Source organism: Dromaius novaehollandiae, chromosome 8, assembly GCF_036370855.1.
Source record: "Dromaius novaehollandiae isolate bDroNov1 chromosome 8, bDroNov1.hap1, whole genome shotgun sequence".
NCBI lineage: Eukaryota > Metazoa > Chordata > Aves > Casuariiformes > Dromaiidae > Dromaius > Dromaius novaehollandiae.
Window position 1 is genome coordinate 9439568 of NC_088105.1, and position 17113 is coordinate 9456680.

Here is a 17113-nt window from a genome sequence, read left to right on the forward strand (position 1 = left end):
GCTCGACGTGGGCCCGCTGCTCTTGCCAAGTGCTGGTGGACTTGCTAAGTCAGGCGCTCTGTGGCTGAGCAAGGGCCACCCGCCCCGAATAACCCCAGGTGCAGGCACCTGCAGACCCGGCCCAGGGGGTCCAAGGAGCGCGCAGCAGGGACACACAAACATGCCGGGAAGGATGACATGTGGATAAGGGATGAGGAATATCCAGCCAACTCTGCCCTCTCCAGTGCACCACCGCTTTCTTCTTCAGCTTCAGCTTCCCGTCTAACACCCCGCCTCTTATTCCTGAGCACCAGCCACTTTGCTGTGTGGTTTCGAACTGCAGCTGGCACGAGCGCTTCTCTCCAAATGCTGTGTGCAGAGAGCCCCAGAGGATGCAAAGCCATCACATTGCCGTGCCAAGGGCGCGGGGCTTTGAGCTAGGACCTCTCACAGGTGCACGTCCTGCTTTCCCAAGACATGAAACCTCTGAGGAGCACGTGCCAGCGGTGCACTGCAGCCACCCTGGCGCCTTGGAGAGACAGATCGCAATGATGTGTTGCGCACACTGCAAAGCGGGACTGGAGACGGAGCAGCAGGAGACAGAGATGGCTGAAGCATGTTCTGACGTCTGCAAAAAGCCAACAAGCACCAGCAGAAAGATGGACACAGAGCCTCTGCTGGGAAGCACAATATGGGTTGAATAAGAAGGCAGCTTCAGCTCAAGTGCTGTTTTATTGGCCTGGTGACAGCAACAGTGGCGACAAGAAATTGCTCCATTCCCGTTCCCCAGGCTGTAGGCAAAGGGGGCTGGACCATGGCAGCTTCTTTGGTCTCTGTCCTTAGCCACTTTGATTTTCTGGCACTTTCTGGGCTGTCATAGCCCGGTGCTGGCGATAATTTAATGACCGTCTGTGGCAAAGTGCAAAGAGGGTAGCTCTTCCCCATATGTCTTGCCACCCTCATGAGATTTTACTCAGAAAAATCTGTGTGCCAGTGTTTATCCTTGTCTGCTGGGTAGGCAAAAGGCTTCTTGTGGCCATGATCTGTGTCACTGGAAACACACAGCTCAACTCACCATGTTTCTGCTCCTGGCAAAGTTGGCCATGGTTTTAAATATCTAGAGCGTGCATTTCAAAAGCTTCTGCTCTCAGCTCCTCGCCTGCGCTGCCTGCAAGGCTCTTCCTGAGAGGTCTGAACCACAGCCCGGGTATCCCCAAGGCCCATGTTTGCCTTGCAAATTCGTTACACACAAGAACATTGGTCAAGCTAATTGCCCTCTTTTTTGGAAAACAAAACAAAACAAAACTACGGGAACCGATTTTCCTTGTAGCCTGAAGTGGTGCTGGGGAGGGGAACAACACCCTGGCATCTCTGCCCCCAGCTCTGCGGCGTCTTTTCTGCCAGACGCTGAGCCGGCCCGATGGAGTGTGCCCTGGCTCGGTTTTACCCACCGTGGCCTCACCAACCTCCTCGGGGCCTCACCTTGGCAGCAGAGGCAGCGGCCGTGATGCGAACCTGCATACGTGTCGATGTAAAGCGTGCGAGAGCCAACATGAGATAATGATTAATGTGCTCTGCTGTCTGCTCCGGTGGTTTCTCAAATTCTGCAGCTCTGGAGCCAGCCAGACGCGGGCTCCGCCAGGCCGTGCAGGGCCATCTGGGGGGCTGCGGCATCACTGGGGAAGGCCTTGGCTTGAGTTACAGCTAGTCTTGTTCTCACCTACCTCTGAAGGCTGCAGGGTAGATCAAGATCCCATGGGATCTTCCAGGAGCCATGGAAGTGGTGCAGGCAGCACCGCTAGCATGTCCTTTCTGCAACATCTGCCTGCTCCGCGGCGGTGGGCGAGCTGCTAGCAACCCTGCGGTGGCCTTGGCCTCTGCCTGCAAGGTCTGCCGAGGTGCTAATTTGTCGGAGCCTTGGGTAGGGCCCCGACCTCTTCTCACTGCTGGGTTAAGCATCCTTACAAAGGAAAGTGTCCAGCTCTCAAATAAACCAGCCGCTTGTCCTCTTCTTCTGCACTACGAGACGCCCACCATGCCCACGTGCTTCAGTCCCAAGGCACAAAGCAAGTGGAGATGGAGAGCTCTCACTGGACACGGAGGGGAGCAACAGGTCCATCTCCCCCCACCGGACAGGGACTCCTCGGTGGGGTTTCAGTCCTTCGCGGCTCTCGCTGAGTAACAGTCCAACAAACAGCAGAAGTATTTGTTTCCGGGTGTCATTTTGTCAAGCAAGCGGCTTAGCCCAGTCCAGAGCCTATATATAGAGGCCTCATTTGGGTGCATTTTTGGAGGGTTTTATTGCTACAATGCCTGGATCCGTCCCAGACAGGCTGTCCCTGCGGAGCCCAGTTCTGCTGAACCTCTGAGATCACAGACCACACTTTTCAGGGTCTCTCAGCTCTTATTTCTTTGGAGTGCAGGCTCCTTGTCTAATGCCTGTGTACCATGGGGTGTTGCATGGCAAGATGATTAATAACCACTTAATAAGGTCACCACCATTCCAAATAAGCAGTCCCGCGAGATTCGCTTTTATCAGGCCCTGGTAGACAGGGCTATCAGGAGCTCAGTTCATTCCTAAATGAATACGCATTATAAGCAATAATTGCTGGCATTTACCCCAGGACAACACTCTTGCTGGGCCATTTTTCCAATGCCAAGTGCGGGACTGGGTTATCTTGTTTCGGGCCTCGATGGCAGCACGGAGGTGGACAGGTCCTGGTGCATGCTTGGTGCGTGCTCTCCAGCTAACCTGTGTCGGCTGGAGAGCTGGAAACATCTCTCTCTGCTTCCCTGGAAGTGATGGGTGTTCGTGTTGTGTTTGGACTTTGTTCACACCCCAAAGCATGCTTCTCCTTTTCTCCTCTGGTCCTCTGGTCCTACTCTAGCTCGTACAGCGAGTAATTAATGCTCTGCCTGTCCTCGTTTGCCCTGTGCGTGTCCTCTCTCTCTCTCAGCGTGCCTTCCAGTTCATGCTCCCCGTACCCTTACCTCTCCGCCTTTACAGGGGATTGTCAAAGCATTTTGCTTGCCCCTCCTAGCCGTCACCTTTTTCCGGCACTGCTATTTTTTCTGTCTGCCCCCTCCAAAGCACCGGCCCCCCGTACCCCCTCCCATCACCCTCCCACCTTGAGGAGGAAAAAAAAACGCAGCCAGCTCCTGCTGTTTGTTCTTAAATCTGTTCCCTCCTGCCTTGCTGGTTTGAAAGCCTGTACCCTGGAAGGGGCCTCCCAGCTTTCGCTGGCAACCTTGCTTCAGACTGACCGCCACAGATAGTGTTTGGGAGTGAAAAAATAATAATAATAATAAAAAAAAATCCCTTCTTGCTGAGGTTTCCAAACGGAGTGTACCTAACCTCCCGAGCCGTGTGCTCGTGTGACAGCTTCTCCGAAACAAATAGGAAACTTCGGAAGTTTGTTTTCTCACTCGTATTTTTTAACCGGCTTTCCTTTGGCAGCGCCAGTGCCTGACCCGCCGGCACCGTGGGTGGGTGAGACGCGTGCCCCACCGGTGCGGCTCTGCTGACGCGTTCGCTCTCCCCGTGCGTGGAGCTCGGGGCGGGGGGCGGCCGTGCGAAGGCTGGTAGATCGATAGGGTTTTGCTTTGGCCATGGCTTTTTCCTCTCGCCCGGATAACTTGCCTCCAGCCCACCTTTCCGCACATGTCAAACAGATGGGATCATTGTTCGGGCAAAAACAGGAAAGAAGAAGCAAAGTCCTCTGAGATCTCCGGCTGAGGGGGGACCCTGGTTTCCTCGTCCTGTGGATTTCACAGGCTGAACCCGAGACCACCTCTCCCCTCTCCGAGAGGAGGGCTGCCGGGGGGTCCTCCCCCCTCCTTTCTCCTTGCCTTCCTCCCCCCTAGGTGAGGAGTGGGATGGAGGATGGCGGCGAGGTGGGCAGGCACGTCATGTCACGGCCAGAGCTGCAGCAGGAGGGAAACACAGGCATGGTGCAACTTAAAAAAAAAAGAGAGAAGGAAAAAGAAAGAAAAAGAAAACCCGCGCTGAACTGCCAAGCGGGAGAGCGGCGAGCGGAGGAAGGAGAGAGGGAGCGAGCGAGGCTCCCGGGCGGGCTGGAGCCCGGCGCGGCTGCCCGAGACCCCGCGAAAGGATGGCTCGGAGCCGCCGGGGCTGCGCCCGCCGGTGAAGGCAAGGACAGCGCAGGTGCCGCCGGCCCCGGCCCCGGCCCCGGCGCCGGCGGGGGGAGCGCCCGGCCCGGCGCGCCCCGTCCCGCGGCGCCCCCCGCGCTGCCCGTCCCGGGGCTCCCCCCGCCGCGCCGAGCCGCGCCGGGCAGCGGGTGCCCGCGGTGCGCGGCGGCGGGAGCGGGGTGCAGCGCCCTGGGCAGCGCCGGGAGGCGGAGGGAGGGGAGGGGAGGGCGACGCGCCGCTCGGGGTTTATTAGATTGGACATAATCATCTTTAAATAAGGCGGCCCCCCCCACCGCCTCGCCGGCGGGGGGAGCGGGCAGCGCCTCGGGGCTTCCTAGATAAGGGCATCTAACGCGTCGCCCTCTCCCGCAGGCAGCGCCGGGCTCCCGCGGAGAGGCGGCGGGGAGCCGCGCTGTGCCAGCCGCGCAGGGGCCGCCGCGCCCCGCCAGGCAGCGGCCCCCCCGCGCCCTGCCCGGCCCGGCCGCGGGCAGCGGGGTCCCCGCGGCGGTCCCCGCGCCTTCCTCCTCCTCCTCCCCCCCTCCTCCTCCTCCGCCCGGGCCGCAGGAGCAGAGGGGAGGAGAGAGGTGCCGGGCAGAAGTTGGGGGCAGCGGCCGCGGCGGGCGGGAGGATGCCCCGGCGCTGCCCGGGGGCCGCCGGCTGCCGGCCGCAGCCCACCTGAGCGCGGCGGCGGAGGCGGCGGCGGCGGCGGCGGCGGCGGCGGGCCGGGAGCACCATGCGGCGCCGCGGGGCGCCCCTGGCCGCGCTGCTGCTGCTGCTGGCGGCGCTGAGCCCGGGCGCCGCGGAGCCCGCGGCGGAGCCCCGGCCGCCGGGCCCCCCGCGGGGCCAGGGCTGCGGGCTGCCGGCGCCGGGCCGCCGCGCCGCCCCCCCGCACCACCCCTACGGGCTCTACCCGGGCCGCGCGGCGCGGGGCCCCGGCGCGCCCCAGGTGCTCGGCGCTGCAGCCCCGGCGGGCGGCGGGCGGCCGCGGGGCCGGCGGCCGCGGGGCGCCGGCGGCGGCGGCGCCGAGGACACGTGGGGCGAGCCGGCCGCCTTCCCCCGGCGGGACAGGCTCCGGGGCCGGGCGCCGCAGGGCCCCGGCGGGGCCGGGCCGAGCCCCCCCCGCGGCCGGGCTCTCTCCGCCCTGTACTTCTCCGGGAGCCGGGAGCAGCTGGCGGCGAGGCCGGAGGCGCTGCCCGACATCCCGCGGGCGCAGTTCACCGTGGAGGTGTGGGTGAAGGCGGAGGGAGGACAGAGCAACCCGGCCATCATCGCAGGTAACGTCGCCCCCCGGCTGCCGCAGGCCCGGGCGGGGAAGGGAGGGACGGGGCCCCGCTGCCCCCGCCGCGCCGCGCCGCGCCGGCAGGTGCCCCCGGCCGGCCCCGCCGCCCGCCTCCCTCCTCGCCCCCCCGGGGAAACGCAGCCGGGACGAGCTCCCCGGGTCCCCAGCGCCGCCTCGCAGCCCCGGGGCAGCCTCCGTCCCCGGGCGCTCGGGGCAGAGCCCTCCCGAAGTGCCACCGCGAGGGGCGGGGGCGCGGGGAGCCCGGGCCGGGCCGAGGGCGCCGGAGGCCGGGGACGGGGCCAGCCCGGGACCCCCGAGCTGCCCTGCGGGGGCCGGGGCTGCCCGGCGCCTTGGCCCCGCTCACCTGCCTTTGCCACCTTGGCCGCTCTCGGCAGGTGACACCACGCAGCCACCCGACCCAGGGCCCTCGCGTCTTGGCAGCGTCCCAAATATCCCTTGTTTCCTCGAGAGCAAAACCTAAAATGACCCCCTCCCCTTCCCTCAACTCCCCCGTCCTTCCAGGCCCGAGCGTTGCTCTGCGCTGCGGGAAAGCAGCCCCAAACCTGGACGGGATCCAGGCTCCGTGTCTCGGGCTACTATCTAGTTTCTGGCTTTCCTTTCATCGTCGCGTTCTGGGCAGGGAGCTGAAAGGCCCCTTTTGGGGACATGCCCCGAGCTACCGCGGCTCCTCGAACCCCCCTGCTGCATTCCTTTCTTCCCCCGGGGGCCTGCGGAGGGGCGCGGAGGAGGGAGGGGGCTTTTCCCATTCTCTCCCCCCCGAGCCAGCGGCTGCCGCTTTCCCACATTCCCGGCCCGCCTTGGCCGCGCTCCTGGCGGAGTCCCCTCGGCCGCCCGGTGCCCGGCCGGGGAGCCCCGGGGCAGCCGGGCCAGGCCGGGCCGGGCCGGGCCGGGCCGCGCGGCCGCACGGTGGCAGCCGAGCCGCGCACAAGGCCCCGGCGGCGGCGGCGGAGCGGAGCGGAGCGGCGCAGCGCGGCCCGGCGCGGCCCGGCGCGGCCGGCGGAGCTGCTGCCGCAGGCGGGGGCCGGGGGCCCCGCGGACGCCGCCGCGGTCGGGGCCGCTCGCTGCTCGCGGGAAGAGTCTCGGTGCTGCTCCGTCCTTTCCCTCTTCCTTCGCGCCGGTGGCAAAGCAACAGTGGCGGCTGCGGTGCAGCGGCTGCTGCCGGGGGCGGCCCGGCCCGCGTTGGAGAAGACCTTCCCCGAGGTCCGGGCGATGAGCGCGGCCCCGAACCCGCTCGGCAGAGACGATGGCAGCTTTTGCCTGCTGGGAGCTCAACTCCCGTCTCTAAGCGCAGGCTGAGGAACAGGCAGGTGATGCTCAGCCTGGAGAGCCTGAGGAGAAACAGGAGACTAAGGCACAGGCAGGGAGATGCGAGGTGCGGACCAGTGCTGTGGGTTGGAAAGGAAAAATTCCAGACCTCACCTGAGGAGCTGAGACCTCACCTGAGCTGGCCTGAGGTGAGGACCTCAGGTCCTCACGTGAGCTTGCCTGGCAGTGGAGGCAGGGCTGGGGGACTCCCTGCACCGCTGCTCGATGCACGCTTGCCAGGACGGGTGTCTGCGGCAGGATGCAACCGGGACAGAGGAACAGCCCCCGCGCGAGGCAGGCAGGGCTGGGGCGGGGATGGCAGATGCCGCGGGCAGGCACCTGCAGTCAGAGGGTTTTGGGGTTCCTCTCTGGGAGAGCTTGAGGGCCACTGCGTTCCCGTGCCTCCCCCTCTGAGCTGGCTGGCTGGGCGAGAGGAGCTTCACCTGCCCTCACCCTCTCCCCCAGTGCAAACTCCCCTCTTTATTCTAACTCTCTCTGCTTGCGATCCCTCCACTGAACTGCCTCCTGCCTCACTATCCGCCTGACATGTCTCATTAATTTTTCTCCCTGGCTTGCCGGAGCAATAGCCGTGTCTTCGCTGCAGAAAAGGGAGGAGGGACTGGCTGGAGGCTGGGTGGCAGAGAGGGAAAAACAGCCATTGCGCGAGGAAGCTCGAGGAAACTGAGTGTTCGGCTTGGTGCTTGCCTTCCCCATGGGGGTCTCGGCTGCCTCCCGGCTCACGGCAGCCGGTTGGGACCTGCGGACACACTCCCACCCGGTTGGCAGCACAGCTGCTTGCATCTGGAGATCTGGCCTGCAGGTGTTGGGTTTTGCTTTCCTCAGCCAGCCAGTATTTCTTTTTTCCCTTCCTTTTTTTTTTTTTTTTTTTTCCCCTTGAGGAGGGCAGGCCAGTTGTTACACAGAGATGAAAGCGCTGTCCATAACCACTGGCACGCACTCGAGTAATATCCCTCGGCCTCCGGGCTCCAGCGTTTGAGTCAGTCCCACGCGCCTCCTGCTTTCTGAGTCACTGCCCGCTTCCCACCCTCTGCCCGCAGCCGGGAACGCGGGGCCCGGGTGCACGGCGCGGGACGCAGCGGGGCGGGCCAGCACCGGCCGGTGTTTCGGCAGAGCAGGTGACCCAGGCGGCTGCAAGCCCTTTCGCCTGTGCTGAGCCTGCCTCCTTGCTGCTGCTCCCGGCCCTGTCGGCAGAGAGGGGACCGAGCCGTGAGGCTGCCAGAGCTGTGGAGGAGCTTGCTTGCTGGAGATGCTCCAGGTGCCGGTGTGCGTGTGAGGGAAGGCGGGTGGAAAGCAGGGCAGAGCTGAGCATCTCCCGGCTTCGTTGCCTGGTAAATAAGGCCAAGCTGGCAGCTCTGCCCAGGTAAAGAAAGCTGCTCTGTCAGCTGGTTCGATTGCATCAGGGATTGCTCCTTTGTGAAAGAATCAGGAGTTCAGGCTTCGTTCTTGTAGGTGTTTTTTTCTTTTGCCTTAGAGATGCCCCGCATGGGGCCATTAGTCCCTGCGAGCCCCCCTCGCATCGGGGGGTTTCTGTCAAGGCGTGACCCCAGGTGCCCTTGCACGGCCACCTCCGTGGAAGGCGACTCATCCCACTTGCGCTGCACGTTGTCGCTCCTCCGCATCTCTCTCACTTTGGGCAGCAGATGAGAGTCCTTTCATGTGACGTCATTTGTTTTTCTGCCTTTTTTATTTTCCCTCATCCAAGGCTGCTCTGCTTCTGGTAAACTACGAAGTGATTTCCCCTCGTGCCAGGCTGTGATTTGTTATTACTCAGATCAGACTGGGTCAGGAGAAAATCCCTAACCAGAAGCAGTCTCAGATTTCTGCTGTGGCTGAGGCTGAGACCAGGTGTCTTCCTCTGGCTGCAGCTCTGCTGGGTTAAGCCTTTCGGCTGCCCCAAGCGGCTCACCGCCTTGCGCCGCGAGAGGTGGCCACCTTCTCCGACCAGCTGCTCTGGCTGCCGTCAGACACTCGCTAACCCGTGCTGGCCAACACTCTGCTGGTGAAGATGTTTAAGGAAACAAGGATGCTTTGATGGCCCTGGCCAGGGAACAGTGCCACGTCTCGTCCTGTTGGGAGAGCACATCGCACTGAGTCCGGCACATTGTCTGGTACGATCTCAGGTTTTCCCTTCCCTTCCCTCATTACTTTCCTCAGTGTTTACTAGCTGATTCCTATTTGACCGCCCTGGTTAGGAACACTTGGCAAAACAAGCAAGGAGCTGTTCTTGTTTCAGCCCCTCCAGAGCTTTAGCAGCCTGGTGCCTGAGTCTCAAAGCGTGCCTGGACTATCCCTTGTGCTGCGCAGAGAGGAGCAGGTAGCTTAGGTCCTGGCCCCAGCGGGAGGAGAAGATGCTGCTTTTGAACGTGGTCCTTACAAAGTGGTGCGTTTCACCTCTTTGGAGGCTTTTTCTCTATCAGAGAAAAAACTGGCAGCTTTCCTGTAGTCTCAAGCCACAGCAGAAGCCAAACAAGTTGTTTCTCAGCTGTCTCAGCTCTCCTGACTTTACACTCCAGTCGCAGGGGACCAGCGTTCAAATGGGCTTCTCTTCCCTGCTCCCTGCCTCCGTCTGAAGCCTGTGGGGCAGTTCATTTTTGTGTCCCCTATTCCCTAAACATTTTTAGTGTGTTTGGTCTAATAGAGGGTGTTTTACCGGCGTCTGCCCTTATACCTTCTGGAGATCCTATTACACGCCAAATAGCCAAACCCCCAGTGCTGCTGCCTCATTGCCAAGCAGACACTGAGACCGAGCTTTCCACTTCCGAGCTTGCCTGCGTTAACTGGGTACCTGGCCATTTCTTGGCCAGAGTGGGAAGCTTTCAGCAGTGTTTGCAATAGCCTTCCCCACCAGCCCTGGAGGTCCCAGCTGCATTCTTTGGGGGGCATTTTTGTGGCCGTTTTTTTCACGTATCAGTGCTTAAGCTGAGCTGCTTCTCTCCATTTTTTGCATGGTTGCCAGCAAGTCTTGTTTTTAAACCTGAATTTATCACTCTAATCACTGACAAACGTCACAAACCTGATTAGATTTCCCCTTTCCCATCGTATAGATTAGAAGCAGAGTTGCACTTACGGGTGCTGAGGCAGTCGGCTTCCATTTCCTCTGCAAGCGGCTGTTTCCCTTTCTGGTGGGCCGCCCCCCAGGAAAAAATTTCAAGTTCCTTGGCAAGCTCCACGGCCCTCCAGATCTCCAGGGCTTCCCCTCACTGATTTGGAGCTGCCAGCCCCAGCTTGCTCAAGGGGCTAGAAATTGGTCCCCTGCTGATTTCTTGCAGAGGACCTTGGGAGATGTCAGGAGCACAAGGCCACATCTCCGTGGTGGCCTGTCGGTTCAGGAAGACTCCCATCTTTCTGTTCCTGGCTAGCTCTCAGCTGGGCACCCAGCCCCACAGACTGTCGGCTGCTGCTGCTCGGCTGCCCGGGCTGGGTACCACAGGGCTAGCGCAGAGGCTTGTCCCCTCTGAGCAGCTGGACTCGGAGGAGGCCAGAGCCTTTGCGGGCGCCCCCTCTCATGGAGAGCTTTGCTCCTGAGGAGCTGTGGGTGGTCCCTCGAGGGCCCACCTTTGCCCTGCTGAAGTGGGATCGCTGCTGCAGCACGTGCCGACTTGCCTGCCCACTCTGTAGCTGCCGCCGCGACAGGGATTTCCTCTCCGGCCCTTTCTAGGGAGTGCCAGCTGCCGCCCTAGCAGGTTCCCAGCTCTTATCGTAGGGCTGACCGTGGCCTTATTTGAATTCCTCTGATGAAGTCTCCAGACCTTGCGTTGCGCTTGTTTAAGGTTCTTTTGGCCATTTTTGAGTTTGTGGGGCACTTCCAGGCTTGGCTCCAATGCGGGTTTGCAAAGATACCAGCTCAGCTCACGCTCTCCCCTAGAAAGCTGTTCCACCCTGACACTATTTTCTCGGTTTTTACCTCAGTGCTTAATCAAATTTGGGGCACTCTGAATTGTTACAAGGTGAAATGCATGAGTTTTCCTTACAGAGAAGGTACCAAGCCCTGTTTCTTCTACCCTGATGATGACCAAATACTAGAAGATGGCTTTTGAGTTTGCAGGTCCAAGCATCTTTCAGCCAGCATTCAGCTCAAAAGTACTCTCCAGCTTTGCTTTCTCCTTATGGCTGCAAGCCTTCTTTGACTGTCTCCTGCTTCTTGGCTTCCTTCTGTCTCAGCTTCCCTGGTCTTTCTGCCTCCTTTTCACAATCCATCAGAAATCAACAGTTGGCCAAACCCCACCCGCCCACATAAGCTTTGTGCGTGGCTGCCTTTGTAGTGAGTGGCGGCATTTGTCCCTGTCTGGGGTGGCTACAGCCATCCGATTGCAAAAAAAGGCACCACCCTTCCCACAACAGAGGGAGGGGTGCCTGTGCCTGCCTTTCAAAGGGGCTTAACCTAACCTTTGCAAATATATTAGCAGCCTCTGGCATACTTGACCATGAGGCTGGCTTGTTTACGAGGGCTGGCAGGAATACGTGGGGTCATGGTAACCTGGCTGTAGTCAAATCCCTCGGATGTAATCCAGGAGGTCCTGCTGAGTAGTTTCTTCTCCATACATCTGTCTCTCTCCACTGGCCTCTTTGAAATAAGGTAGTAATAAATGATAGCTAGTTTCCCCAGGGCCGGAGGAAAGGAGTGATGTCAGGAGAGGAAAAGAGAGGCTGGAGAGCTACTGCCACTGAGTGGCGTGTGTCACGCTGACAGTCCCCAGGGAGAGAGGAGGCAGAAAGCCAGGACAGGAGTGGAGCGGGTGGCTCCTAACCTTTGCCTGTGACACCTTGATGCCAAGGAGCAGGGCAGATGGTGTATGGGATGGGAGCAGGAGGGTGACGGGAGCTGCTGAATCCGGGTGTAGAGATGGGGGGCCAGGTTCGGCTTGAGAAGCTCAGGCCAAGTTTTACAGAGGTGGTGCAAGGGCCTGTGTGTGAGTATGTTCAAGTACTGTCCTGAATCAGTTCACTCTAGCTTGCACCAGATCTGATGCAAGCTTTGAACTGGGGCAACCTCGACTTAAATTGATTCAAGAGAAACCTGTGCAGCTGGGTAGAGACAAGGCCAGGGAAAAACAGGAAGCTGAAGCATAAGAAATTTTGCAGTAGGAATATAAAAAGAAGGTGGGAGCCACAGCAGATCCTCAGGCACGGCAGCAGTTTTCAGCAGCAGTGGTCAGGCTTAGGACCTCAACAAAGTTCCTCGGGAAGCTTTGCTGAGGCAGAAGAAAGGCGATGAGGGCTCTGTGCGTGTCTAAGGCGCTGTAGTCCTGGCTCCCTGGCTCTATCTGCTCGGAGAGCTGTTGCATCTGGAAGCAATTTGTCTCGGTGGTGAGTAGGAGAGCAGGGGGCTCAGAGGCACGGGGAGGAGGTGTTGTTGTTGACGAGTTTATCATGAACTCTCGCTTCAAGGCGGGATACCAAGATGCAGGGCTTGGAGGACTAGATCGCTGCCTGCTCGCCGGATTTTCAAGATGGTTTGAATTCCAGCTTGTCACTGTTGGCTGAAGGGAGATTCAGCAGTGGGCCAAGATTTTAAAAAGCAAAGCGGCCTTTCTAAGTGCCCATGGAAAGGCATTTTAAAGTGCTTGGCACCTGCCTTCTGAAAAATGCGACCTGTCAACAGCCGGACAGTCCGAATGTCGAAACGCCCTTGAAAATCGAGGCCAACCTTGCTTCCACGAGAAAGTGCCGCTGATAGGGCTTAGGAGTGTGATTCCAAGCCTGCTCAGCTCACCCCGGCAGATGACTGTGTGCACAACCTGGCTGCAGCACAAACTGAGCTGCTTTCAACACACGTGGGGTTACGAGCGTGTGATGGAAGCACCCCAGATATGGTGGCTCAGCATGTTACCAGCCGCCAGCAGAGCTGCAGTAATTAATTGCAAGGGGACCTTGAGCCTGTCTCAGTTGCAAATTAAACACATCAGCTTACACCATCAGGCAAGCGGGCCAGGTGGCAGGCAGCAGCTCGGTCACTTCTTGCCTTTCGCTTCTGGCTTCCTTGTGGCTGATGGCAGGGGTACAGGCAGCTCAGACAGCTGGAGAAGAAACAGAGGAGGAATTAGTACCAATGAACGCAGACTGCCCTGAGCTGTGCCGAAGTGAGAGTATCGCTTCTCGGCTTTGCGCTCACAGTAGCTCCAGCAGTTAAAATGCTGATTTAAGGCAGAGACGAGGCCAGTTTTCCTTGAACTGTGTGTGTGGGAAGGTTTGGTACCAAAGGCTTGGCAATATCTCAGCCCACCTTGGGCCGCGCACAGGAGCACGGGTACTTTGGGATTCTCCTGTAGCCCACGGAGAGGGAAACGGGCCCCTCCGGAGAGCAATCCAGGCACCTGGAGATTAAAGTGCCTCGGTGATTTAGGGGCCCAGAGCCAGTTTTTTCAAGCAGTGGTTTTATCTCCCCTGACTAGTATTTAAGTGCCTTAGCACCATTGATTTCCAAGGGTATTAAGTGCCTGAATGCCTCTGGATCTTGACTGCAGGCACTCAGTAGCCTGAATTTCAGGGAACATTAGCAAGACTCCAGGTCCGGCGTGGACTAAAGTGCAGGTCTGCCACATGCCTGAGCGCACGGCGAGGACCCATGCTGAGAGGCCGAGGCCAGAGCTATTCCTGGCTTAAATGGCCTGGGGTGGCTTTACGCTTAGGAGAGCTTCAGGGGCTGAGGTGTGCGTCCAGCCAGCTGGAAGCAAAGCTGCGCTCTACCTGCTCTGGGGCAGGTCAGCTGAGAGCGAGCCGGTCCCCGCCGTTTTCCCCTCCCTCTCTGACCCTCGCCTGTCTGTGCAGGATGCATGACTGTGAAGCAAACTGGAGCGTAAGGAGAACTGTAAATCAGCCTGGAGGCTGTTGGGGAACAGTCCCTGGAGGAGGCTATTTTGCTTTGGGTTGCCGTGTTCTGATTCTTAAAAGCTTTGGCCCGCAGATAAAAAGCTTAGCGTCTAATCCCGTCCCGGAGGAGCGTCCGCACGGCGAGCCGCTCAGAAACACCTCACTCGCTTTGGCCGCTCCTTTGGCCTCACGCTCTCCCCTCCCCTCCTTTCCACACTCTTCCTCCCCTCCCGCACCCTCTCCGTTCGCTTGCCCCCGCTCTCCCGGCGCCTCCACCTGCTCGTCCGGACGGCTCGTGCGCGGGGCCGGCTGAGCCCCCTCCCAGCCCAGCACCCGCCGACCTGCTGCCTGGCCTCCCCCCAGGCGCAATCTGCGCCTCTGTTTTGCGCCCAAATCTCTCCCCACCCCGCCTCCTCTCTCCCCGAAACATAGGGAAAAAAAAAAACAGAGGACACGTGTTTCGAGTTAGCGCTTGGCCGCTGCTTTAAAGCGCTTACCCCAGGCGTCCTGGGTGCTCGGGGGGGTCGGGCGGGAGGCAGCCGCCAGCGGAGGCCGCCCGCCGCTGCGAGGTCCCCGGGAGCCACGGCCACGCAGGGTCCCGTCCGCGCGGCGGCAGCGCTGCCTTCTCCCGTCACCCGAAGGCCCCCCAAAGCGGCGCCGGGACCCCCCGCTCGGGCCCTGGCCGAGCCGCGTCCGGCGCCGGGGGCAGGAGGTGGCGGCAGCGGAGCGGGTGCGCGGAGCGGGCGCGGAGGCGATTGCGGGCGGGCGGCGCTGCCAGATGTTCCTCCAGATGTGGGAGCTTCCTGGCGGCCCTGCCAAGAGCCGCTCCGTCAGCTGACGGCGGACGTAACGGGCGGCCGCCCCGGGAAGGGGCCGCGAGGGCCCGGCTCACGCGCCGGGGAGGGCCGGGGCCGGCGGCCCCGCGTGCGCGTCCTCCTCGGCGCGGAGCCGTGGGCCGGCGCGTCCTCGGCAGCCCGCGGCCGCGCAGCGAAGCGCCCGGCGCCTCACGAGCCCTCCCCTGTCGCCTTGCCGCCCGCTGCAGGTGTGTTCGACAACTGCTCCCACACGGCCAGCGACAAGGGCTGGGCCCTGGGCATCCGCGCCCTGCAGCTCCGCGGCAAGAAGGATGCCCGCTTCTTCTTCTCGCTCCGCACGGACCGGGCGGCCGCCGCCACCGTGGTGGCCGGCCACCGCCGCTACCGCCCCGAGGCCTGGACCCACGTGGCCGCCACCTACGACGGGCGGTGGATGGCGCTCTACGTGGACGGGGCGCGGGTGGGCCGGGCGGGCCGGCAGGCCGGGGCCCTGCACAGCGCCTTCATGGCCTCCTGCCGCACGCTGCTGCTGGGCGGCGACGCCTCGGGGGCCGGCCACAACTTCCGCGGGCACCTGGCGGAGCTGGCGCTGTGGCGCGTCGCCCTGCCCCAGCCCCGGCTGCGGCGGCCCTTCCTGGAGGGGGCGGCCGCGGGCGCCGCGGGGCTGGCGCTGGGCGCCGGCTTCGCCGCCCCCGAGGAGCGCTGGGCCCCCTTCAAGGAGGCGGGCTACCCGCAGCAGCGGGCGCTGCCGCCGCCGCCGGCCCCCGTGCTGCGGCCCCTGGGGCCCCCGGCCTGCGGGCAGACGGCCTGCGACAACGTGGAGCTGGCCGCCGGCTACAACGGGCACTGGCCGCTGCGCGGCGAGAAGGTGGTGCGCTACCGCGTGGTCAACCTGCTGGACGACGAGGGCCGGCGGCCCACGGTGAGCCGCGAGCAGGTGGCCCGGCAGCACCGGGTGCTGAGCGAGGCCTTCCGGCCCTACAACATCTCCTGGCAGCTGAGCCTGCTGGAGGTGCGCAACTCCTCGCTGCGCCGGCGCGCCGTCCTCCTCGGCTGCGAGCCCAGCAAGATCGGCAACGACCACTGCGACCCCGAGTGCGAGCACCCCCTCACCGGCTACGACGGCGGCGACTGCCGCCGGCCCGGCCGCTGCTTCTCCTGGAAGCGCCGCGACGGCGTCTGCCACATGGAGTGCAACAACATGCTGGACGACTTCGACGACGGCGACTGCTGCGACCCGCTGGCCACCGACGTGGCGAAGACCTGCTTCGACCCCGACTCGCCGCAGCGGTAGGCGGGGGGCGGCGCGGGGGGCTGCGTCGAGGGAGGGGGTGTCCGTTCCCCCCCCCCCCCCCCCGCTTTTGCAGGTCCGCTCTCCCAGAGGCCGGCCTTTCCCTAAGGAAAGCCGCTCGCTCGCCCGCCCGCCAGCCCCTCTCTTCGCCTGCCGCGCATCCCGGCGGCGCGGGGCTGCTCCCAGCTCCTGCCCCTTTGCGACGCCCTGCAGATCAACCCCGTGCCTTTAGCGCTTTCTCCCCCAAAAAGGAGCTGGGGGGGGGGCTCTCCAGGCTGAAAGCCGCCGAGGATTTGCCGTCCTGCCTCCACCACGCCCCCAGCCCCTCACCTTCAGGTTTAAAGCCAATGCTCGATCCTGCATTTCCATTTAAAATGCCTTTCCCTGCCTGCTGGGGCGGGGGAGACGGGGGTAGCCCTGCTGGCTGGGAGCAGGCTTTGAGGGAGGTGTGGAGCAGGGTGCAGGAGCATCTCCAAATCTGGCCCCCGAGGTGGCCCCCGGGGTGGGGGGGCGTGAGCCCCACGGGGAAGCGCCCGTGGTTGGGCACAGCTAGGGTTTGATCAAAGCCGGTCCGTTTTTTGCAGCTCTGTCTGAGGAGCTAATAAAAGATGACCTCTCCCCGCAAGCCTGTCCCTGCTCTCTTCCCTGACACATTTTCAGATTTGGCCTCTAGCCGCTAGCAAACATTGAGCAGAAAGAAAGAAAGAAAAAAAATCCCTGGGAAACCGAAGGGAGAGCTCAGGTGCTGGTATCCCGGGAGAAAGGTCTCCGTCAGGACCTCGCGCAGCAGGGAGCACCCTCGAGGCGGCTGCCCGGGGGGGCCGGAGAGGACACGTCTCCCCGCGTGATGGGAGACGCTGGGCGGTGGGACAGGAGCGGCGCTGATGCCGTCCGCGGCCGCTCCCGGGCTTGTGCGCACCTCCCCGAGGCCACGGCAGAGCCGTCTCCCCGCTTGCCCTTTCCCCGCGGCGCTGCGGCCGCCAGACGGGAGCTGAGCTGCTGTGTCGCTCGCCTCTGGAGTACCGGCAGCTACGCTGATTGTTTCCAGCGCTCAGGGCTCTGCCAAATGTACTTTTTGGACAGAGACGGGGAAGGGGAAAAAAAGTCACGGCTTTTCCTTTTTTTTCTCTTTTTTTTTTTAAGTACTTTCTGTCTTTGTGTCAGAGAAAATTGCTCATTCACCGCTGCTCTGTGTGCGGTGGTGTGTCTATGAGGAGCAGCTCTCTCTTACGCTGTTTGTTCATGTTGCTGGGCAGAGAGGTCCCCCTAAGCGGGCGCAGTGCGATGAGGATGCTAGGCTGGATGGTATGGTCTGGTGAGAAAAGCTACAAGGAGGTTTTTAAGGACATGTAGCTCCTTTGACCCCCTTCCCTCCTCGCTCTGTTCCCCAGGCTATGGGAGCAGGCAGGCTGTGGCCCTACGTACCTTTTTTTCTGAGCCTGG

The 17113-nt window shown here is 62.0% G+C and overlaps 1 protein-coding gene across 1 annotated transcript in view; it reads left to right on the top strand.

Annotated features, from left to right (window-relative positions):
* Positions 1–4861: 4861 nt before the first annotated feature.
* Positions 4862–17113, top strand: part of PAPPA2 (pappalysin 2) — a 119685-nt gene continuing 107433 nt past the window's right edge. The window contains exons 1-2 of the mRNA XM_064515609.1: positions 4862–5402; positions 14607–15669. Of these exons, the coding sequence (XP_064371679.1) occupies positions 4862–5402; positions 14607–15669 (1604 nt within the window). The remainder of the gene's footprint in view (positions 5403–14606; positions 15670–17113) is intronic.